Source organism: Xiphophorus maculatus, chromosome 2, assembly GCF_002775205.1.
Source record: "Xiphophorus maculatus strain JP 163 A chromosome 2, X_maculatus-5.0-male, whole genome shotgun sequence".
NCBI lineage: Eukaryota > Metazoa > Chordata > Actinopteri > Cyprinodontiformes > Poeciliidae > Xiphophorus > Xiphophorus maculatus.
In genome coordinates this window covers 8,595,310-8,618,882 of record NC_036444.1, presented here as the reverse complement: position 1 = coordinate 8,618,882, position 23,573 = coordinate 8,595,310, and the positions used below count along the sequence as shown (strand labels likewise).

Genomic DNA, 23,573 nt, shown 5'->3' with positions numbered 1-23,573 from the left:
TTTTATACACTTGGTTTATCTCCTTTTTTACCTTAATTCTTTTATACTTTAAAAACTGATGCATTTTGTATAAGCTAAAGGGTTTTCTATGAAATTGACATCCCATTATTTTTATAGAATTGAAGAAGGAATTAAATTTAATTAGAAAGAACACAATAGGGACAAAAATCTTATATGATCTGCACACTATGTATTTTATTGCAGTTCAAAAAATAACCTTAGTAAATTTCAATAAAGCTAAAAAATACCTTTACATTTTTTATGTGAAATCGGGTACCCAAAAAATAATGTGTCAAGTATTGCATTTTCCTTGTATTTTCTTTCATCTCTTTCTTTTTTTTCTTCTCTTTTTTCAAATGATTAAAAAGGTTGCATGCGAAATCATCCTTTAAACACTTTGATACTCATGTTTGCAGTGGCCAACATAAAGAGGTTCAGCTTGGATTCCACGTCTAAACAGGAAGTGAAGCAGAAACAACAGAATGTAACAGGCAGACATTATAAAAAGCATGGTAGTGTCCTGCTAAAGGGCAGTAAGTGGTAGAAAGGCGGATATGCTAAAGTACCTTAGGAGCTTGCATCGAAATTCCTGTAGTCGTGGAAATGCTCTTTCCACACAGGAGGTTTGCCTCTCATTGCTCCACAGTCTCTCAGCTGCAGCACTTGCTCTTGGCCTGTTCATTTTGATCATTAAAGACAAGAATTAAAGATATTCTTGTCAAACAAGCACACTTTTCAATATTATTTTATTTTTGAAGAGATGTTTGGATCTTACACACCAGAGACGTGGGGATAGGTTGGTAGCATCTACATATTCCCCCCACATACAGACTTCTCCCCCGATCACTAAACTCTTCTGCTTCTCAGTACCTGTTCAGATAAAAAAAATACAAATGAAAATAAAAGATTCTTACTCTTGAGACTGAATAAATAATGACAAATGGAAACAGAATGTTCACAAAAGTCTATTTTTTTGTTCTATAAAATTTGGGGTTTGCTGCCACCTGGTGGTTTGACAATCAATGGAACGTCAATGAAAAAATTGGTTGTCTGAAATTGAGAGCTATTTCCACAACCTGAACAACTCACAGCGCCCCTGTTTTTTCACTAACCTTTGAAGGCTAGTGGCCACACATTATAGTAGCGGGCCCAGTTGTGTGTGGGTCCAGGCTGGTCCAGATACCACGGAGAGGCCAGAATCACCCTGAGTCCAGCTTTAACAACCCTGCGTACTTCACAAAGGTAACAGCCCTGTTTCCACACCTCCACCACTGACAAAAACTTGCGCTGCAACACAAAACAACTCACCATTAGATGTACACACAGTTTCAGTGGTACATTACCTTCCACATCATCCACACTTGTATGGCGTCCTTCATCTTTTACCTTTAAAAATAATAGCCACTGTTGTTTGTATGACAGTCATGGAGAAATTTAATTCTTTAGTTTTATTTTGACCACATTTATATACAATGATCACATTTATAATTCAATCAAACATCCACAACATTTTGGTTTCATTTCAGTCAAAGGGGTTTTCAACTTTTCAAAAGTCTACATAGACTGTGCATGAATGTCACATAAAATTAGGACCTTCTAATAACTCGCACAATAACTGCAAAAGATAAGCACCAGCCTCCCACAGTCCTGCAAGGATACATGGGTACAGATAATGGATGGATTTTTTTTTTTTTAATTTTGGATTATAAATTATGAACTTCTAAAGACATTCTGTGTCACAGATGTGTAATTTTCAATAAACAGTACATATACAGTACCTGTTGGTGCATCCTTACTCGTTCATGGTAGTCAAAAACATCTTGCCACACAATGGATGTCTTCCTCAGTATTGATGTGATGTTCACAATTCTGTTAATAAATGTGGACATATTAATCTTTTTATAGATTTGATTTGCATGTAGACTTCAACCCAAAATCTCCTCTCTACTGCCTTACTTTTCAATGTAGAATGCTTCCAGTTTAGAAAAGTCCAATCCAAAACCCATCTTGTGCATGAATGCACGGATGTAAGGATTTGATCTCCTACAAAAAAGCAGTGGGAAGTATTTCCTTTCATGTTGTTACGCTCAGTGATGACTTGCAGCTTTTTGACAGCTGAAAACTACTTCAGTTGAATATTAAGTTTGTGTTTCTCTTCTTTGCATTGACTTACTTTTAATTTTCAAACCTACCAGCAAGAAAAGTCAACCTCGTCTCCTCCTAAGTGGATGTAGGGGTCAGGAAACACAGAGGCCACTTCCTTCAAAAGTGACAACATGAACTGATATGTGGAGGGTAGTGTTGGATTAACAGGTCCAAAAGTCCCTGAAGGAGTGGCCCCTCTGTAGCAGGGAGTCAACAACTCAGACTGACCTGAGACATAAATCCTTTAGTAAATATAGATACATACAAATATACATAAAATAAAAAATTATCACATTAAATGGCTGGTGGAGCAAACCAATGCACATACTAAATATTGACATTTTTTAGCACTTTTAGAGTATTTTGGGTGGTTTAAGGTTTATCTTAAAAATGAGACCATCAGTGTGAACACACAATACTTATCAAAGCTTTGTGCTTCAAAAACCTACCACTGTGATATTCATGAACGAGATCTGGAGGACTGGTTCACTGCTTGTTTGTTTTAAATGTTGTTTATTTTGCTTTGAAATTCTACCTTTTCCCCAAGATTTTGTGTGGCCTGGTGAATCAAACTCCGGAAGGACTCTTATTCCTCGCATCCTGGCATATGAGATCACCCTTCTCACATCTGACTGTGTGTAGACGTGAGTCACTGGATGGAAAGCCCCCTGTATCAGAGCCAGAAGTTTTTGGTTGTAGGGAGGACTTTCCAGCACTCATGACTTATGAAGCAGGGGGCTACAAATACTCACTATGGAAAACCATAATTGAATGTGGTTTAATGTTTATTTCATTTCTTTTTTCTTAAAATGCATTGTCTTTAAATACAACTTAACAGCTGTTCCAAATCACATACCTTATTGGAAAGGTCTGGGAATTTGTGGCTTTGGTAAGGGAATGATGGATCGTCAACAAGGTGCCAATGAAATACATTAAACTTACTGTAGGCCATTGCATCCTAGAAAAGAAAAAAAAAGCCATGTATGATCAATTGAACAGAAATATGGGCTAAGATGATATGTGATTGTTACCAGAGTTTTTAAAATGGCCTGCACTGGTAAGTAGTGGCGTGAAGTGTCCAGTAAAATTCCTCTATAGTTAAATTGTGGGTAGTCCTCAATCTCAGTCTTGTTAATATAATACTGAAAAACAAAAAAACATAAAAACTAATAACTAAAAGCTAAGTCATCATTGCATAATGATGGATATCATTTATAAACCTGAGCTTTAGTGTTTGAGAAACTCTGACTTACTGAGCCTAAATCATCTTGATACACCAACTGACTGAAGGTTTCAAGACCTGTGCTTGATCAGAAAAAACACACATTAAAAACTTTGTTTTAAATATGCATATAAGATGGACATTCACATTCTAAAAACTACTGAGTTATTTCTTTAGCCTAAATATTAAATTTGTAGGTTAAATTTGTTTTGAATGCCAATACAGAGTTTATGTAGTCACTTACATAGTCATATTAAGCTAGAGCTGAAAAGATTAGTTACTTTTGATGCTAATATGACTTGTTCAGCAATAAAGAAGTAGGGGTTTTAGTTTTAAAAAGTCTTTAGTATAATTTATCACTTTAATCCATTTGTATTTACTTGGAACAATACTCTAGCCAGGGGTGCCCAAAGTCGGTCCTGCATTTTTTAGTTTTCTCCCTAGTTTAACGCACCTGGATCAAATGACGGCTCGTTAGAAGGCCTAAGAAGAACATTGACATGCTGAAAAGGTTGTTACTACCACCAGGGAGAGAACTAAAACGTGCAGGATGCCGGCCCTCGAGCGACCCCTGCTCTAGGCAAAGCCCATAAACTATCCAGTCTCTGATCCTGGACTTGCTGAGCAAAATAACTGAAATTTTGTTGTTTTCACCAAGTTTTTAGAGTGCAAGATAACAGTTATTGATAACATTAGTTAACTGCCATTATGTCCATTTTAATAAGGTACTTTCTAATTCTTTAAAAATGTAGTGATAGTAATTACCTCTTAGAGAACCCCACACAGTTTCTGCATTCAGAGATGCTTGCCCAGCAAAGACACTCAATTTGTCTAAAACACAAATGGGAAAAAGTTCTCAGTGATAGCTTTTACCGTTTGGGTTTTGTAAATTTAATACCTCATTATGTATCTTTAATCTTACATCTCTCTGAAGAGTCTTGATTTGGGTAACCCTCACAGTCATGACGATCAAGACTAATTGTGAGAGTGAATACCTCATTCTCACTGAGTTGTAGAGTATCATTCCCTGTGAAAAATGAGTGTAAATATAGATCAATGACATTTTACTAAAATGTACAAATGTTCCAACCAAAGTATTGTTAGACAACACAAGGGTAAAGCTGGCCCATTGTCATTGAATGTGTTTGTGGTAACAGGCATTGGCTGGCCGACAGCTGAGCTGCTGTTTTTACAAAACCCATTCATCTACTTTAAAAGGCACAACGACAAACAAAACATTCATAACAAAACTACTAAGCAATTCACAGTTGTAAATAAGTTTTAAATATGTTATCACCAGAATGTCTTCCCTTAGGTTCATGATAAAACACATAAGAATTGTTTACCAACAGTGAGTTGTTTTAACAACTATTTAAAAATAATAATTGTGTAGCTACACTAAAAGTGATCAGGTTGGCTTCTAAATGCAAATAAAGTGAAAAATGTGTATTTTCTTAAGTACACTTACCATAAGAGTATCCTGGAAATAAAATGGAAAAATATCTCTTGAATGCTGCATCCAGAACAGAACAGCTGTGCTTTGTATCCAAGTATCTTCTGTATCCAAAACTGAAAGATTGGGGCTTCAGTTGGTATCTTTCTGGAGAGGGGATAAATATTTGTGGCAATGGCCACACACTCTCTGCTGTGTTTAAGCCGAGATGAATTATAATCAGTAGTAGGAAAATATATTTTATCAGAGTGCAGTGTCCAGGATTTACTGAGCACATGACTTTCATATTCGACTTTTCACCTTCTGCCCAACTGAGTTAGTCAGGTGCATAGGAGCATGTAGTCAAGTGAGGTAAACAACAGGCAGCTTACCACTATGCCTACTAATATACATAATAATAGTGGTAGCTACTACTACTACCAGGGGTGCCTTGCCAATATTTTCAAAGGGGTGTCCAAATGGGGGCCACCAACACACAAAGGCTTAAAAATTCAGGAGTTTTATTATACTATTGGCCTATTTACAACTAAGAAGGTAATTTAACAAATACACAAATAAATAAATAAATAAACAAAATATTTATTTTTGGCCTAGTAATAGTAATAATATGTTAGAAGGATTATGTCCATTCTGCACAATGCATTAGTTATTTATTTATCAGTTTATTTATTGAATCTTGGGCATAGAAACAAAAGTAAAAGTCAAACCTATTACTCATATGGATGGTTTACTGAAGTTTTACTATTAAAATTTTATTGGAACACAATAGTGAGGTGTAAAACACAAATGTAGAGCTTTTTTAACATTAAGTGTGCGAGTGAGACATTGCCAACATTTGGAACAATTTTTACTTATTTATTATACTGTTTGGCTAACCTGGGTTCGATATTGAGAAAGAAAGATATTAAATTTCTTTTCACATTTTATTTTCTAGTTTGTCTGACGTAAGGCCGTCGTCAGTTGGTGACGCTGCCTCTCTTTGTTGGCTTAGCAGCGGCGACGTTTTGTTGTTATTTTCGCTGCAGCTGAAAAACAGGCTCGGATAATTTTGGTTTTCGTATTGTTCCGCAATCTACATCTGGCGTTTTCGACCTCAAGGTGTGCTCGTCGTAAGCCGGTAAACACCCTAGGAATGGACTCAGACGAGGGCTATAACTATGAATACGACGACGAAGACGAATGTAGCGAGGACAGCGGCGAAGTGGAGCCCGAGGACGACACCCTGGATATCGGTGAGGTGGAATTGGTCGATCCTGTGGTGGCCGGCGGGGAGCGAGACGAGGGTGGCGAGACTGGTGTAGGTGGTCACGGTCCTGGTGAAGAAGAGGAGGAGGACTATCGTTTCGAGGTTTTGACTGCCGAGCAGATCCTCCAGCATATGGTGGAGTGTATCAGGGAGGTCAACGAGGTCATACAGGTAGGTATTTTGGTATACCATCTTCAGGAAAGACCGGGGTCCAGGATTTTATCAAGCGTTTACAGGCCACGGACGTTAGCTTATCGGCTAGCCTTGTAGGAGTAGTTAACTTACTGGTAGGTGACAGTTTCACAAGACTAACACGTGTTGAAATTCGTTTTTAACGATGGCAAGTTTTTGTTACTAGTGTGTATTTAGGATGAATGTGGATATGTTGAAATGTCACTAAATATACACATTTAAACTGAAGTTTTGTTACAGGAAGTAGTCTAATCCCCATTGAGAAGTTGGCAGCTACCTTTGCTAAGCTAATGTTAGCTTTCTTGCTACTTAGCCATCTTCTTAAGCTATGCTAGCAGCAGTATTCTGAAAAAGCCCAACGTCTTTGGTTGTTGACTTGGTGTACGTTAGGTGTGACTTTTGACGACAGAACGGTTGAAGTTAACTAATCAATTCAAGTTCGACTTCTATAAATATAGTGCAACTAGACTAACGTTAACGTATTTTGACGTTTGTCCAAAGGCTAGTTGGACATTGTGTAATGTAGCAAATGACAAGCTATGTTAGTTACAGAATAGCGACCAAGCATTTTGTCCGAACTTCGATGTGATGAAATACTGTTTAAGAATTGAATTTTAATAAGCCTTTTGACTTAACAACTGATTCCATTCGCAATAGCTTGTCAGAGATGTACGGTGTAGCACAGAGCCAACTGAGGCCTCCATTTCCTCTCTCGTAGGCATAGAATTAAAAAACAAAAAAGAAAAAATAGTCCTATTAAGTTACCACTTAGTTCTCTGTGATATAGCATGAACCATCATTCCGAAATATGATTTCGAAGAAGCTTGAAAGTCGAAAATATGTAAATTCTTCCCATACAAAACGGTTGCTTTGAACTTGTTCCAATTTTAAAAGCTGACTTTGGTTCTGTGTTTTTGAGTAGTAATAATATACAAGTTTTGTAGGTTGTTTGAAGTCTGACATTGTTGGAGGTTCCTCGTGTGTCAGTGTAATTGCTTTAAATTACACAATATAAAAACTAATGGAAAGAAATACAAAAATATCTCAGGTAGATGGATTTTAAGCGTTACATTTAAAATCCTGCAAGGTTCTTCAGGGACCACCATTACATAAATGTTTAAGTTGATAGTAAAGTTAATAGTTAAGAAGATTGAGCATTAGTCTTAACTTTTGTTTGAGAGATTGTTGAATCTCATTCTTAAATATTTTGTTCAAAACACTGACAAAAAAGAAGGTTTTTGAATATGCTCTAGTTAATCTGGGTTCAGATGTCTTATACCTGAAAAACCTAATTTGATGTTTTTGTGGTTATTTAATACAAAATCAAACCAGGATAAAGTCAGTGACTGAACCTGTTGTTTTTGTTGTACTTGGTAATTTAATTCTGACTTTGTGCTGGTTAGATCTGTTTTCTGTTCATTCACATTAGGATTCTGGTAATTTAATCACTTTGCTAGCCTATATTTTTGCAGTTTTGGTTGTTTTCATACTTAACCGTTTGGGGTAGGAAATAGTGCCATCCACAGTGGAATATGTTCTACCATCAACGGCTCAATTCATAGACACATTAGGATTTTTAGTGCCGTCTCTGAAAATGACAGATTTTACAGCAATTTCCAATAATATTCTTTATAGGGTGTTGTAAGGAAATGTGGCAATGTGACTCAAATAAACAATATTTCCCAACAGGAGTTTGCTCAATTATGTTGGTTTAATCAACGGTCAAAAGCTCTCATAAAAGTCAAGTTTTATTACCTGGTGGATTACCGGGTGGAATACAACGTTTTTCAAAAACAATGTACACTTAAATTATAAGTGGGAGCCTAGTGTTTTTGTGACTATTGTTCTCCATAATTAAATAAATACTTGTCTCCATATATATGTCATTTTCAAAAGTCTTTTGGATTTTCAATATCAAAGGTATGTCTACATAGTACCTAGTTAAAGCTAATATTGCACAATCTTTCCAGCTTTATTTTTACACAATTTTTTCTTGTTTTTTGTTTACTATGTGTGTAACTTGCCAGTCACAAACCTATTTCAAAATACAGAAAATCGCTTAATGCAGTCAAATTGAGACTGTTGTAAATGCATTCAAGAGATTTTTCAAATGAGTTGTTTTACTTTTTTAAATAAAACTTTAAGCTTTTTTAGGCTATGTTCACACTTCAGGCCTCAATGTTCAATTCCAATTTTTTTGTGAAACCTGATGGGTTTTTTTGTTTTGTTTTTGTGTGGTAGTACATATTTCCAAATATACATGTGTATGTGACTTGTATGTGATCTCCTAAAGTGAACAGCAGACAACCTAAAAGTGCCCTGCATGCACAATAGAGGACTCAGAAACATAACACAGTGAGCATTCTCGGTGTTTGCGGAAGTAAACATGAATGGTAATGGTGGAGCATATTTTAAGATTTTAAAGTGTTGTCCAACCAGAGCCAGCACATCAACAACTTGATTCTCATTATCCTCTGCCATGGTTGTTGTTTTTCTCTCCTTTTGCCTGTACTAGGATGCACAGTAGTGACATTTATCGAGAATCAATTACATACAGGTAGGATGAATGCGACCTGGCCGCACAGACACAGGTCACATTTGAAAATATTAGATGCATATCAGATTTAGGACCACATATGCAAGTAGCCTATGTGACATTTCTAAAAATCTGACCTGTGTTGTTCAGACTGTCATGGAAATATCAGATACAGGTTACATTAGGGCAAAAAAATCTTATTTGGGTCACTTCAGGCTGCAGTGTGAACATAACCTTGATGACAACCAAGTGGCATGATGACAACCACATCATGCCTGATGTTTTAGGCAAATCAGTGCACTCTTTTGGTGAGTAAAGACAGTTCAGACAGTTTACTAAGCTTACATGTTAATGTTGGTTTAAAAAGTCTAAGTATTCTCTCCATGATATTGCATCAAGTCAACCCCATAATCAAATGGTTGAATGTGATCATGTTGAAAAGTAGCACAGGATTCATTACAAATTAAACAGTTGTCCACTACGGGGCGGTCTTGTTATGGTTTTATTTCTCCCAAACACTAAGATAAATTAGATTAAAAAAAAACACATTTAGTTAGCCATTTTAATAATTGTATACATTTGTGAATACACTAATATTCTCAAACTGTGAATTTTACTGATTGTAAAACTTGGAAACAGGAAAGAACAGTAAAAAGTTAATTGAGCTGACTCATTTTGCAGTTTAAGTTAGTGTAGTGGTTTTTCCCACAGATGTTGTGCTTCATGAAATACTTTTTCTCTTTTGGCAATGTATTGATCACATGAAGTTTGTAGTTGATTCATGAGGAGATGAGACTATCTTTGTTTTAGATTGCCCACTGGTTTCACATGATGCTTCCTTGATCATTAATCCTACTCTGTTGTGTTAGAAAGGACTTTTTGTTAGGTTTTCAGAAGCTGTTATTCGAAAGGCAGAGAAATGTGAGAGCCACTGAGTGCTTACTGAATGAACAGAATTCAACCTGCAACAAAGTTGCCATTGTCCTTACCTGGTACTATAAAGACAGTAGACTCAGGATAACTCTCTGGATTTACATAAGACACAATCCCTGTGTCGATCCTTGCTCCCTCCTGAGCAAAATGATGACATTAAAAAGTCAAAGAAACAATCTTTGGACTTATTTTTAAGTCACATTGCTGCTTCTCTATGCATATTTATGCCTACAAACCGCTCTCTATGTTTGACAAAGCAACTGCAGTTTGAATAGAAATGAAACAAATTTTGATAAAGATCAACAGGTCCCCTTATAGAAGTGGACCCATTGGATAACATGTAAGCATATTGGGGTGGGAGTTAAGGTGTTAACCTATGATTGTATTAAACAGGGAATATGATGAAGCATTTTTAGAAATATTAATCTTTGATATTGTGAAATGACATCGCTGCAAATGTTTTTCTTCTACAACTTCTGATTTTAACCTTGCTTTGGCAAAATTAATTTGTATGATAACTTCCTTGAACAATAGAAAAATTTAAGTGTAAATTGGAATTTTAATTTCTCACCATTTTTCCTTTCTAGAACCCTGCAACAATAACACGCATTCTCCTCAGCCACTTCAACTGGGATAAAGAAAAGCTTATGGAAAGGTAGGAATCTCTGGATTATGTTGACCATTTGGTGATGGGATTTTAATTGGTACTATTAGTACTACTATTAATTGGTACTTAGCCAAAATAAAAATTAAAATAACAGAGGCACTTCCTCAGCCTGCTAAAGGCCAAACCCTTGCTCTATGCTATTTTCTTTGTGCATTGGGTCTGGACCCTCAGCTGTTGGAAAAACAATTGCTTGCTAAAGACGTGGACTTTTTGAAATTTAAAGATCTAACCAATCCCTGACGTTTGATCGTCATCTATGTAATGCGACAGTTTGACTGTATGAAGCTTACCGGAAATTGTGGGTGCTGTAAACAGCCATCCCTCACTGTGAAGAGAGAAGTGACAAGTCGAAGAAGATGGCTGTTAATGTTAATTCGGTATTTGGAAGAGTGGCCAACATGGAGCGAACAGCTTCATTCACTTATTCTGCTGCTATTGCCAAACTACAGTCAGCCTAAAACGGCACAGAAAATCAATATTATTGCTCACAAATCCTTCCTCTGTTTGCTGACTAGCCTGATTGGAATTCAACCAGAGAAATCAAGCTCAGCGGGAGAAATCCCAGACAGAACACTGAAGGAACACAAGAATTGAGCAGAATTGCGTAGGATTGCAATAGCCAGGCCAGTTCTTCTTGGATCTTGATTGTTTACATGGTTCTTAACTCTGCCTTTTGTTTGCTTAAATATTGCAGATACTTTGATGGAAACCTCGACAAGCTTTTCTCTGAGTGTCATGTCATCAACCCCAGCAAGAAGCCTCGGATCCGTCCTCCAATCAACACTAGATCATCGGCACAAGACATGCCTTGTCAGATCTGCTACCTAAACTTCCCCAACTCGGTGAGTTACATGGTTAGATCAGCATTATGCTGGATGAGCTGGATCTTCAGCCGTAGATGGGAATTATGTTAAATGTCGTATTTAAAAATTTATTCCCTAACCTTACAGTTTTTTAGAGAAGGTGAATTTTTCTTTCATAATGTAACAACATCTCAATATTACAGGGAGAAGTAGCATAGCCAAGAAGAAAAAATATGTAAATCCCATCTAGAAATTGATTTTCAGGAAAGCTTGAAAGCAACTCTTGAAATTACAAAACATAAATCTGGAATTGGATGCCAAAAAAACTTAAAACATAAAGTTAAAGGTTATCGATCAACCATTTTATTTTATGATTACTGTTTATTTTTTCTTTGGGTTCTTAGGTTGCTAATTGTCCCAGATTTGAAAACATCTGTAGATTCTAAAAGGTACTTTCTTACTAATATGAGGTTTTCAAGTTTTTAAGCTGTTCAGCAGACCATGATTGTAGATGTCATTACATTGTTTTAGGTTTCAATTGTCCAAAGAAAATAATATATGATGACGTTGGGGAGTATCAAAGGATCGCAGTGATTTATTTTTGTACCATCAAACATGTTGTCTTTTCTCTGTAGCGCCCTGTAAAGCATACGTTTTGGTATGAAGCACATAGAACAAAATTAAACCAACCATCTATGTCATTGACAGTTGGTTCTCTGCTTTGTAAACTAATGGACTGCCAGTTTCAACCTTAAGCTAATGCAGTTTTTAAAAATTCTAATTTTGGAGCTACAAGCAGTCCATCTATGAAGCAGTCAGTTGGCTGCCTCTTCCCAAGCAGCTTGTTTCACAAATGAACCTGCTAAGTCAGCTTGACAAACTTCTACTGCTATTCCATGAAGAGCACAAAGAAACATTCTGTTAAATTGGCAAGCGTATTTGAGGTTTCTCCCTTATAAAGAGGAGGGCTGAAAATCACAGTAAAGCAATCCTAATCAGTTTCATCAGAGGGGATGGCAGTAAAACAAGGATTTATTTAACACCCTCCAACAACATTTTCTTGTTGAAATTTTGTTTAGATTTTTTAAATTGATACTAGTTATCCCTGCATTAAACGTGTCAGTGTGGCAACATGCTCTCGTTTAAAATAAGAAAAAAACACATCAGTGATGTTAAAGATTCAAGGAAGATTCATGAAACTTTCTTTGGCAACAGGTCAAAAATGTGCTTAAAGACTTAAAAAAGGGCTGCTCTTCTGAAATAAACTGCAATAAAAGCTGACTGACTTAAACAGTAGCAGATTGTGAGGCAACGTGTTCTCTCCTCCCATACACTGACTTGTTGCAGCTCTATGTATGGAATAAAACTGCTTTACTCCAGTTTTTATGTATATTTATTTCTTCAGTTATTAGCCGTTTCCTTACAGTGGAATGCATTTAAATCTTCTTTACAGTGTTTGTTTAATTTTTAATGATGTATTGTGAATAAGAACAAATTGTACTATTTCTTAAAAATAGTAAAATTACTCAACACTGAAAGGCAACACCCACACTTGAAGATATTCAAATATTCCTTCCTTTGTACTTTCACTAAGGGGAAAAAAACTATTCTGGAAGTAAAATTTACATTGAGCATTGTAGTATTAGTCATGAATACACATTATTCTCAAGTCATTTTATTGTCTGTAATTTGAAAAGTTAATATTGATGACAAGGATTGTATGTTTAAAGTGTTGGATGATGTTTGTTTCAGTACTTTACCGGTCTGGAGTGTGGACACAAGTTCTGCATGCAGTGCTGGGGAGATTATTTGACTACCAAAATCATAGAGGAAGGAATGGGACAGGTACATTTCAAGATTCGTTTGTGGAGATGTACTAGTCAGGTTTTCTTGCCAGTAACAATTTTATCATTAGTTTTTTACTAAATAATTTCAACATTTTTATTATACCTGACACAATGATTCTGATTTTCAGCAGTTTTGCTTTTTGGTTCTAAGGACAAGAAAGCATAAAAGAGAAAAGAAAATGTAGCACAGCTTCTTTGATGAAGGCAATAGTTCTGAACCAAACAGAAAATAAATGGTCCATTAAATTTTCCTTATTTAATGGACCCAAGTATATATACCTAACCTGTTTCTGATGGGTGTTTTTTTATCTTAAGATGTCTATTGAAGTCTGTTATTTGTTTATGGAGCAAAGGTAGAGGGACTTCTAAGATTTTTTGCATTTAATTGATTTTTTTTGTCTGTGTTTGATCCACCGATCACCAGTTAAAGCCAATCAATAGAAAATTGTTTAATTCTTATGTCTGACTGTTTTATAGGTGCATTTAAGGCAACATATATGTATATATATATATATATATTTACATAAAAGCTCATTATTGCTTTAATGCTTTTGGAATATAAGTGGGCTTCTTTGTCTTAGATTGGTCATGCACCTCTAATATTGTGTCAGGAAGACAAATTAACATAAAAGAATCATTATAAAGACTGTTCTTAGCTGAACTAGGAGCTAGCTAAAAACAGTAAAATTTGCATTTGGTGTCACTCTTGATGTCTGAAATAGGCTTTATTTTTTTCAATGACCAACTAATGATTTTAATTCTATTCTTTTTTTCTCAGACGATTTCATGCCCTGCTCATAGTTGTGACATTTTGGTTGATGACAACACAGTCATGTGAGTATGTTTGTACATGTATTTGTTTTATTTTTTGGTCTGTTATGATCATCAGAAATTGACGCTGATAATGTCTTTCACTAAAAACAATTTTGTGATGCTCAATGTAAAGTAGGGCTGAAACGATTCCTCGTTATTAAAATTCCTCAAGGAAAATTTATCTGCCTTGAAGCTTCGTTAATTTATGTTTTATTATGTAGCGCACCGTGTTCCGGCCGAGTTATTACTTGCGTTGCGCAGAGCTCTCACTTCCGCCTATGAGTTATTGACGAAAGCTAAGCGTTAGCAGCCAGTTAACGTCCAGTTTTCAAGTTCGGCCTGGGAGGATTTTATTGATAGATGATCATGTCTGGGTCTTTGTCGTTTTTCGGGGGACCGATAAGCATCCTTAAAATGACTGCCGCGATGTTTGTAGTACGGCAGCTTTTGTCCTCCTGGAGCTGCTGCCTAGTGGCCGGTGTTCAGAGCGGGGAAGAGGTGTATTTATACAGGTGAGCGGATAGACTGAAGAAGGCAGGTGGCTGCACATTAGATGATTAACGTACTGTAAGTGTGGCTTTACGGACAAACCGGAAAATTAACTTCATATCATCCCAGCCCCAACAAATGCGTGGCGGAGAACACTGTGACGGCACGTAGCTGGTAGATGTTTCAGTGTGTGACAAATGAAGGTATCAAATACAGTCGCCAACATAAACACAAAAGCTATAAATAACTGGATAAGGTGAGAGTTCATCTATTAAATTGACTGAAGATGAATACATAAACAAAAAGCTGGACTATAGGCATTTTTTTATAAGCGTATTTGTGAGCCTGCCTTTTTATTATTAAATTGAATACAACTTCAGATTCTTGTATAACTTTTCTTCTGGTTAACTTAGACAGTGAGCTATTATTGTTACAGGTCAATTTTCTAAACTACAGAAAAGTTATTGTTAGGGAAGCTCAAATGTGAAAAATTAGACTGATGTTGATATGCGATAGTAATACTGCTGCTGTGTTAGATTTACCAATGTTTTATTTTAGCTTTTTTTTTTATTCGATTTCTCGATTAATTGTAAGAATAATCAATAGATTACTCGATTACTAAAATATTTGTTTACAACAGCCCTAATGCAAAGTTACTCTGATTCATCCCAATATTAAAATCAGCAAGGTAGTTTTCACTGTTAAAACTTTATATTTTGTACATAATTATTATACATATCAAATATTATATTCTTCAACGTATTTTAATCCAACTTGTTTTTTAGTGAGGATCATTGAAGTGTGATATCATCTCTGTTTTGTCTCCTGAAAAATATTTTTCAGGAGACAAAACATGTTTTTTTTCTGAAAAATATTTTTTCCCCTCATTTTGAGTCTTTCAGTGATTCATGACTTGTCTTTGGTGGATCTCCAGGTCTTTTAATGCTGCCAAGATTCCAGATCTTCTTTGTGTCAATTTAAATTTAAAATGATTAATCAACTGTGCAACCACTTCTGCAAGAGGAGAAAGCAATTATTATATTTACTGTATAACTTATACATTAAGGTCTTAAAAAGCAACTACAAAAATCTCTGCTTGCAAATGTGCATATATATATATACAATTTTTTTTTCTAATGAAGGCTAATAATTGATTTTCAATGTTTCCACAGGCGCCTCATAACAGATTCAAAAGTAAAGTTGAAGTACCAGCATTTAATCACGAATAGTTTTGTAGAGGTAAGCTTTGTTGCTTCATAGGAAATTCAAAAACGTTTATGCTGAGCTTTGCAGTTCGACTTACAGGTTGAATCTGAATCTGAGAAGAAGAAACCTGAAACAACTAGTACTTTAATTATAACATGTCTATAGAGCTGCATGAATGTCAGTTTAGCACACAGTAAAAGCAGCTCTGCTGCACACCGCTTAAGGAGAATGTTATTACTTGTTATTACATGTCAATAAGTAATAACAAGTAGTGAGCCCACACATATTTAAGGGTTTGGTTGACTTAAAGTAAATGTAGAATTATTTAACCCTACGGTCCTTCATTTATGAGCATAAACAAATGTGTCAAGACCTAAACTTGACTGTGGAAAATGTTACCTATTGCAATCACATGATACTTCTATGTTTGTAAATTCTTCAGCATTTACATTCTGTATACATGTTTTGTTTTTCTCTTCGACAAATAAACTTGTAAATCTTCATGGTGCTAGTTAACTGCATGGCTGTGTTTATGCAGATCTCTACATAGCTAAGCGTAGGTCTATCCTCTGTAGAGTGCTTTGAAAAAAGTTAGAATGTAATTGACAACCTGTGGGTCTACAACTGAAAAAATGAAAAACATGTTTCTTATTACTCGTTAAAGTGCAATCGACTGTTAAAGTGGTGCCCTGCGCCAGACTGCCATCACGTTGTCAAAGTCCAGTATCCAGATGCCAAGCCGGTGAGATGCAAGTGTGGCCGTCAGTTCTGGTAAGATCAGTAAACTCTCACAGAAAGTAGATTTTCTATGTTATTGGAGGTTGGGTTGATTTGCGTGCTGTTATTACAGTTTCAACTGTGGAGAGAACTGGCATGATCCTGTGAAGTGTAAGGTAAGCTGGATGGAAAAATGAAAATATGTAGGATTCTGGTAGTTATGGGAAGCAATATTGTTCCCGTTTCAATTTAAAAAAAATTTTTTTTTTTTTTAGTGGCTGAGAAAATGGATTAAGAAATGTGATGATGACAGTGAGACTTCCAACTGGATTGCAGCAAATACCAAGGTATGACATTCATCAGACTCCCTGATATGGATAACATTTGATTCCTCTCTTCTTCAGTTTAATAACAGAACACAATGTTCACCTTAACTCTACAGGAGTGTCCAAAATGTCATGTGACCATTGAGAAGGACGGTGGCTGCAACCACATGGTCTGTCGCAACCAGAACTGTAAAGCGGAGTTCTGTTGGGTCTGCCTAGGTCCATGGGAACCTCATGGCTCTGCCTGGTGAGAACTAAAGGCTTATTTTTTTTCATGTTACTTTTTATGCAAAAAATGTTGCTTTCAAGTAAATAAACTAAATGCAACTCCCAGTAAGACTGTAGAAAATGAATACATTTAAATGTTTCGAGATGTGAAACCACAGCTGGTACATATTTGATCATCAGTTTTTGTAACAGTGTATCATTTATTAGATACGTTCAGCAGTCTCAGTACAAAGAGTCCAGAATCTAAAATATTCTGGCTTCTCTCACACACTTACCTTAGAGTTCAAACCTTGGTAATAAAAATGTCCAGAGGTCTGTCTGAAATACTCTTTAAACACCACTGACCTGTTTGACCTTACAGGTACAACTGCAACCGCTATAATGAAGACGATGCCAAGGCAGCCAGAGATGCTCAAGAGGTAATTAAATCTACATTTGCCCTCAAAAATTGTGAAACATACGTTAACTTAGAAAGGTTTATTACATAAATGCATCAATTTAATTCATGTTTTAGTGCAGAATTATTCTTTATTTTACTCTTGCATGTTTAATTTTCAGATAATTTTATGGTAAACAAGTACTATTAGGATTTTATAGTTTGTAACAAAATTAATTTTATGAAACACCAGCAGAGATTCCAAGGCTGACATTCATGTTGCTGATACAACACACACAGTTTTTGCCTTTTACAGTTTTCAGGGTTTCTTTGCAGTATGGGAAATTATGACATTTAAGTTCTTCTCAATTCAGGATAAGTATGGAATGGCATTTTCCAGATTTTGTTCCCTGTCCTACGGTCTAAAAATTGTCAATCTATCTTCTTTGCCTCCTTCTTTCCCTCTCTCCCTCCCCCACTTTGCTCCTTCCACATTTTTCTTTCTTTCTTGTTTTTTCCTTTTCCTTTGTTTTTTCTACTTTGTTTGTTTATCTCTGATTTTTGCAGGTTCCATTCTTACTGCAATAATGTTTTGTATCTATATGTCAGAAATTGAGAGTTCAGGAAATTTGAAATGTGAAAACTGTACAGTTGGGTAAATCCAGTATCCAGTATTTGGGTGTGTTTGTGAGTTAATCCGGTTTGCCTTACTGTGTGTGCAGCGCTCCAGGGCAGCCTTGCAGAGGTACCTGTTCTACTGCAACCGCTACATGAACCACATGCAGAGTCTGCGCTTTGAGCACAAGCTCTATGCTCAGGTTAAGCAGAAGATGGAGGAGATGCAGCAGCACAACATGTCTTGGATTGAAGTGCAGTTCCTGAAGAAGGCTGTAGATGTGCTCTGCCAGTGCCGCTCCACACTCATGTTCACTTACGTCTTTGCCTTCTACCTCAAGAAGAACAACCAGTCCATTATTTTTGAGGTAAGATGGCTGAAAGTGTTGCTTAATGCTAAAGCTGCCAACCACCAAAGTGTAAAGTCACACAAATCCAAAGCACACAAGAGCCAAATCTATCTTTATTGGTATGAACTAGATATACATTTTTAAAAAGTATTATTGAGGATGACATTCATTACTTCTGTTCCCCAGAACAACCAGGCAGATCTGGAAAATGCCACTGAGGTGCTCTCTGGATACTTGGAGCGGGATATTTCCCAGGATTCCTTGCAGGACATCAAGCAGAAAGTACAAGATAAGTACAGGTAAGTGAAGTAGTGCTCCAGTAAGAAGTTTACATACTCTTTGGCTTTTAATTACACATTTGAACATTTGTTGTATGGAGTAAATAGTATTGGGTAGCACTTGTATTAAGTGATTTGTAAAAGAATTAGCTGCCCAAGATAGTGGATATTCTCAAATCAAAACAGTCAAAATTATATATACTGTCAACATATTTCTGGTATTGTTCTGGATTTTCTTTTATCATTTTTCTTAGCAGAATTTGTATTTAAATCAGTTGATTCACTTATGCTCTTCAGAATCCATAATGCAAGCCTTCAAAGGCAGTTTTGTTGTATGTTTGGGATCATTGTCCTGTTCCAACAACTGGCCTGTCCAAGTACCAACCATCTGATACAATCTATCCATTCAGTTGGAAGGGAAGTATTTGGAAAGTTCACGACTATTTCAGGAACCAGCAAGGATCATAAAATGGATGCTGCTAAAATGCCAATATAATGGTTAGGAGAGAAGATAGTAACATCAGCCAAGACACCAGGGAAAAATCAACACCTTCAATCTTGACTGAAGTTTTCCACTTCCTGTATGGAAAAGTATTTCTGCTAAAGAAACGTTTTATTGCCAGCCAAGACGAGGACTGAGCTATGTAGTCACAATAATAGGAAGTATGTTTGTGGTAATCAAGGTGAGACCACCTCCAAATTCTTCCACCTCAATTGAAATCGTTAGCTGTATAGTTGGCACTTGAGTAACAGTCCCAAGCACACATCAAACGGCTGAATATTAATCTTCTGTAATGACTCTGACCAAAAGCTAACAAAATCTTATGGATTATGCTTAAAAAATTGGTCCATGTATGGGGGAAAAAACAAATTTGAAACCAGATTTATCCCTTGTTGATGGCTGTGTTTTCCCCACAACTTGCCATGTTATATTTATCCAAGTGAGATTGCATGTATATATTTGAACATGTATTCCTCTTTTATGCTCAATAGTTTTTCAGATGTTTGTTTGAAGTTATTTATTGGAACATCGTCATATTCCAGGGAAAACAACAGTAAAAATGGACAATTAAAAGCCTAAAATTATTGTGACATTTGTACATCTCTGACCAGAACTCTCACTTCCTGTAAATATGCTATGCTGGACTTCTCTGAAATTCTGCTGAAATTCTCCTGTGTCTGTAGATACTGTGAGAGCAGGCGAAGAGTGCTGCTACAGCACGTACATGAAGGCTATGAGAAGGACCTGTGGGAGTACATCGAGGATTGAGGACACGTCCCAATGCAACGGACTATTGAGTATCTTGACAAACTAGAGCGCTGATGCAATTAAACAGGGCAGCACGGGCCTTCTGCCGCCTCTCCTCTGGCAACCAACCATTTTTGCATCATTTTTTTCTTTTTCCTGGATTTCTTTAACAAAAAAAAATCTTAAAATAAATTATATTTAAAGAAAGTGTAGAGTAATACAGAGAAAGTGTACTACAGTATTGTTAGCAACAGAGTGGAGTCTACAGGAAGCAGAAAAATCCATCATAAACAAATACATCCTTTGGGTCTGTATTGTAACCCTCCTCTAAACTATCTTTTCTTCGTTTTTTTTGTGAATCTTTTCTGTTTTGATTTTTGACTTTTGTTTTCGTTTTTTTTTTTTTTTTCCATAAGTGTGAAAAAAATATTTTCAACACAGCTTTAATTGTCCTGGCCATGTCTGCAATATTTGGTGAAATCCTCATTTGGATGGCTGAATATTGATGGGCTGATTGCAAAGGGGGCAAAGACATTTCAGGGGGGGGGAGAAAAAAAAACACAAAAAGAACAAAAAACAGCAAGTCTGTATTTTTTCAAATTGTAAATAGTCCATATGCATGGAAGTTAAAGAGCAAGAGTGGCACGTGTTTGCATAATTTTGAAATATTTATTCTTTACCGATCTTGAAAAAGATGTACTTTTCCCATTTAGGTTGAGTTCGTTTACGCCTCCCATTAACAGTGGGAGTTTGGAAGCATTGGCAATAAGGCATTCATCCTGTCGTCATCAGTCTGCTCAGATCACTGGACAAAAGTTCCTCATCAGGTTAGTCTGTAAGGAAACTGACTCTGAAAGTACAGTCAAGGTAAAAGGAAAAAAAAAAGTGGAAAAGATTTTACAGGTAAAAGGTAGTAACGAACCAGCCCCCATGCCCCTCTGCGCTTATTTGTTGCGCTATCATAATTTTTTTTAGAGACATTTCTAATTATTTGCAAGAGCCAAAATGAGTGACATTCACTCTTCTTTTTTTTTGTTTTTATTTTCTTTGTTCCTGACGTGGCTTGAGTTAGTCCTGTTAAGTCAGCTTGCACCTTGTGGACTGAGAGGAGTTGGTAGAATGTACTGACAGTTTTTTTAGTTCTAACTGGGCTTGATCACTCTCAAAGTCTGCCAGGCATTTACGTCACCCTTGTAGGTAACTTCTCAACAGGCCGATAGTTGCCCGATCACTTTGAAGAGATCTTTTGCCTTGCAGTAAGACGGAACCTTGCTTTAAACCAAGCTACACAGACGGACTTCAGTGTTCTGTAAAGAGATGCAAATTTAAGGGCAAATCTCTAAAGGTTGCGGGGGTGTTTTGTAAAGCTGGTATACTTTTGCATAAGTCAGTGTTTTTCTTTTGTTTTGTTTGTTGTTTTTCTGTTTTTGTACATGGGTTGAGGTTTCAGCAGTGAAATGTCAGTGCCCCTCCAGGTTTTGCATCGTTCTGTGTGGCAGCTGCCCTGATTGTCAAGCTCTCTGTTTGTAGATGCTCGTTCATGTCTCTGCAATGTGGCAATCTTCACAAGATTGGCTGGAGGGGACATGATCGTTCCAGGCACTGATGCAAGTTGGAAAGGTGACACCAAAGTGTCAGCCATCGTTAAAATACATCCTTCGCCCTAGTTTCAGATCTTTGGGCAATTGTCTCCCAAAATGCTTCTTATGTGTTTCAAGTTATTATTTTATCCTAGCAAATTATAAACTGTACTGTTTATTTGAATAAATGTCATGAGAAATCTGATTTACGGGAGTGATGTGTGAGTCATTAGAGTAGGCCTGGTGTCAAGCAGTGTAATTAGCCAGATATCAGGAGAAATGCACAGATGAGGCTTTTGAATGGCTGATACCGATTTCTTGCTTTCTTTGAGGTCTTGAGACTTTTTTTTTTTTTTTTCTACAAGCACTTCAACAAAAAAAGAACAAAATGTACTGCTGGTTCTGTGATGGAGGTAGTAGTTTTGAATCCAACTGAAAATGAAATATAAGATTAACAATATGTATGCATCAAAACTGTTCTAATTTTTGTTTGACTAAAAATTAATCAATACATTTTATTTGATGCTTTTAGAGGCAGAAAATGGTCGGACTTCTTAGTTTTGATTCATTTAATGAATGGAAAAATGAACCTGTTGAGGAGGGATCTGAAGAGAATTGTTCAGGTGATTGTTGCACCTCTAACCCATCGCACTTTTCTCTACACTACAGACCTTTGCAGCGCTTTGTCTTCCAAATAGGTGTGGAATCAATTTGGAAACTTTAATCTTGAGTTTTGGTCTAAATGATAAAAGTTGACTTTTTTTGTCACCAAGTTTACATTCAGTTTGTTTCTTTTGTTGTTTTTGAGCATCCAGAAGTTGTTTTTGTCAAAGATGACACAAGATGAATGGACACAAATTGCTTTTCTCAAAGTTGTCTTGCATTAACTTCAGCTCCAGCTGTAATCGCTATCCTAACCCGCTCTTCAGGGGCTCACTCTGTTTTCACTGTCTGCTAGAAGTTTTTCACCATTTCAGATTTTAAGTTTTGGAGTAACAGAAGCAGCTACTTGCATTAAACCGAGACATCCAAAAACTTTTAATACTTTTCTACATACCTTTCCTTTATGCTATTAAAGGTGTTTTATTTCCTAATAGTGTAAAATGTGAGGGGAAATTAGATGTTTGTTTTTGGAGAAAAAAATATTAAAGTGCATAATGTTGCAAACAGTCGTCTTGCATGAGTGGTTGATTGTGGACATTTTGTTTGACATCCGCTAGCCTTTGGCTGCATATCAATAAAATAGAATTTTATCAATAGGTTTACTAATTTCAGTAATTCAACTTAAGTGTGAAACTGAGATTCATTGCACAAACTGAGATATTTTTGCTTATTTAGGAGATTGTCAAAGCTTCTTCAAGGTAACAGAATCTCCAAAGTTAGATTTTTGTAATGGGACTGTTACACAAGAATGACTTTAAAAATAAATGTATTTTTAATACAAAAATATCATTGCCAGGTAATGACCTAAACAGGCAGGACTGCTGACTCGACAGTTGTCCGGCAGTCAGTCAATGACACCCTTCATAGTCAATGACATCCCTGCTCAATAAGCTGGCTGTTCGGTGAGAAAGATCTAATTATATTAATGGAAAGCTTAGTGGAGGAAAAGTGATATAAAAAGTCTCACAAGCAACTGGGATACCAGTAGCCTCAGGATGATGAAACAAAGCAAATGGTGTCTTGAAAAGATACAGAACGTGTGGACTGCAGCTGGATTTAAAGTTTCAAGACCCGCTACACACTGATGCATCCAGAACAGCTGAAAGCTTCTGTTAAAGCAGCAGAAGGTTTAACAGACTGATCCTCTTTGTCACACTACATTGATGCAGTAATTCATACAAAAGGAGCCAAGGCCAGGCAGATACTGAGTGGATGCACTGTGCAGTCCAGTAATGTATGAATCGGTGTTTCACTTTTTGAATTAAAGAAAAAAATATTTTAATATTCTAATTCAAGATGCCCCTGTACAGGGTTAGCACATGGTGGCTCTGACTGCAGGTTATCCAGGCAAACTGTGGTAGAAGAGAAAGCGTGCAACAGTATGAACTTCCACAGGATGGTGACAAATGCCTTTTTTCCAGCAACAAAGTTCTGCCTTTCTACAAGTTCACACTCCTATTGCCAGACATACCAGATTCAGAGTGAGTCAGGCATTAGGAGAATACAGGTGCATTTGGCCAAATGGAATAGATTCCCCATTACCAGACTTTTCCCATGTTCTGAACAGATGATGTATCTGTTAATTCGATAAATATTTGGCAGTATGTGAAATTGACTTTGAATAAAAAAATGCAACATA

At 36.4% G+C, this 23,573-nt stretch overlaps 2 protein-coding genes across 2 annotated transcripts; one reads left to right on the top strand and one right to left on the bottom strand.

Annotated features, from left to right (window-relative positions):
* Window positions 1-342: 342 nt before the first annotated feature.
* LOC102229320 (beta-hexosaminidase subunit alpha) lies at window positions 343-5,106 on the bottom strand. Its single transcript, XM_023349734.1, has 15 exons — window positions 5,096-5,106; window positions 4,830-4,936; window positions 4,290-4,394; window positions 4,133-4,198; window positions 3,399-3,445; window positions 3,177-3,287; window positions 3,002-3,103; window positions 2,681-2,813; window positions 2,193-2,373; window positions 1,957-2,043; window positions 1,797-1,869; window positions 1,113-1,287; window positions 780-870; window positions 567-674; window positions 343-452 (listed from the first exon to the last, which is right to left on the bottom strand). Exons 1-15 carry the CDS (start codon window positions 5,104-5,106, stop codon window positions 389-391), a joined length of 1,461 nt encoding a protein of 486 aa, XP_023205502.1. The 3' UTR covers window positions 343-388.
* Window positions 5,107-5,793: 687 nt separating this feature from the next.
* On the top strand, window positions 5,794-22,441 carry arih1 (ariadne RBR E3 ubiquitin protein ligase 1). The gene is made up of 14 exons (XM_005797740.3): window positions 5,794-6,237; window positions 10,315-10,382; window positions 11,089-11,236; window positions 12,950-13,042; window positions 13,823-13,878; window positions 15,519-15,585; window positions 16,217-16,323; window positions 16,403-16,445; window positions 16,545-16,616; window positions 16,712-16,842; window positions 17,185-17,242; window positions 17,922-18,182; window positions 18,351-18,463; window positions 19,628-22,441. The coding sequence occupies exons 1-14, from the start codon at window positions 5,953-5,955 to the stop codon at window positions 19,710-19,712; spliced, it is 1,587 nt and encodes a 528-aa protein (XP_005797797.1). The 5' UTR covers window positions 5,794-5,952; the 3' UTR covers window positions 19,713-22,441.
* Window positions 22,442-23,573: the final 1,132 nt, after the last annotated feature.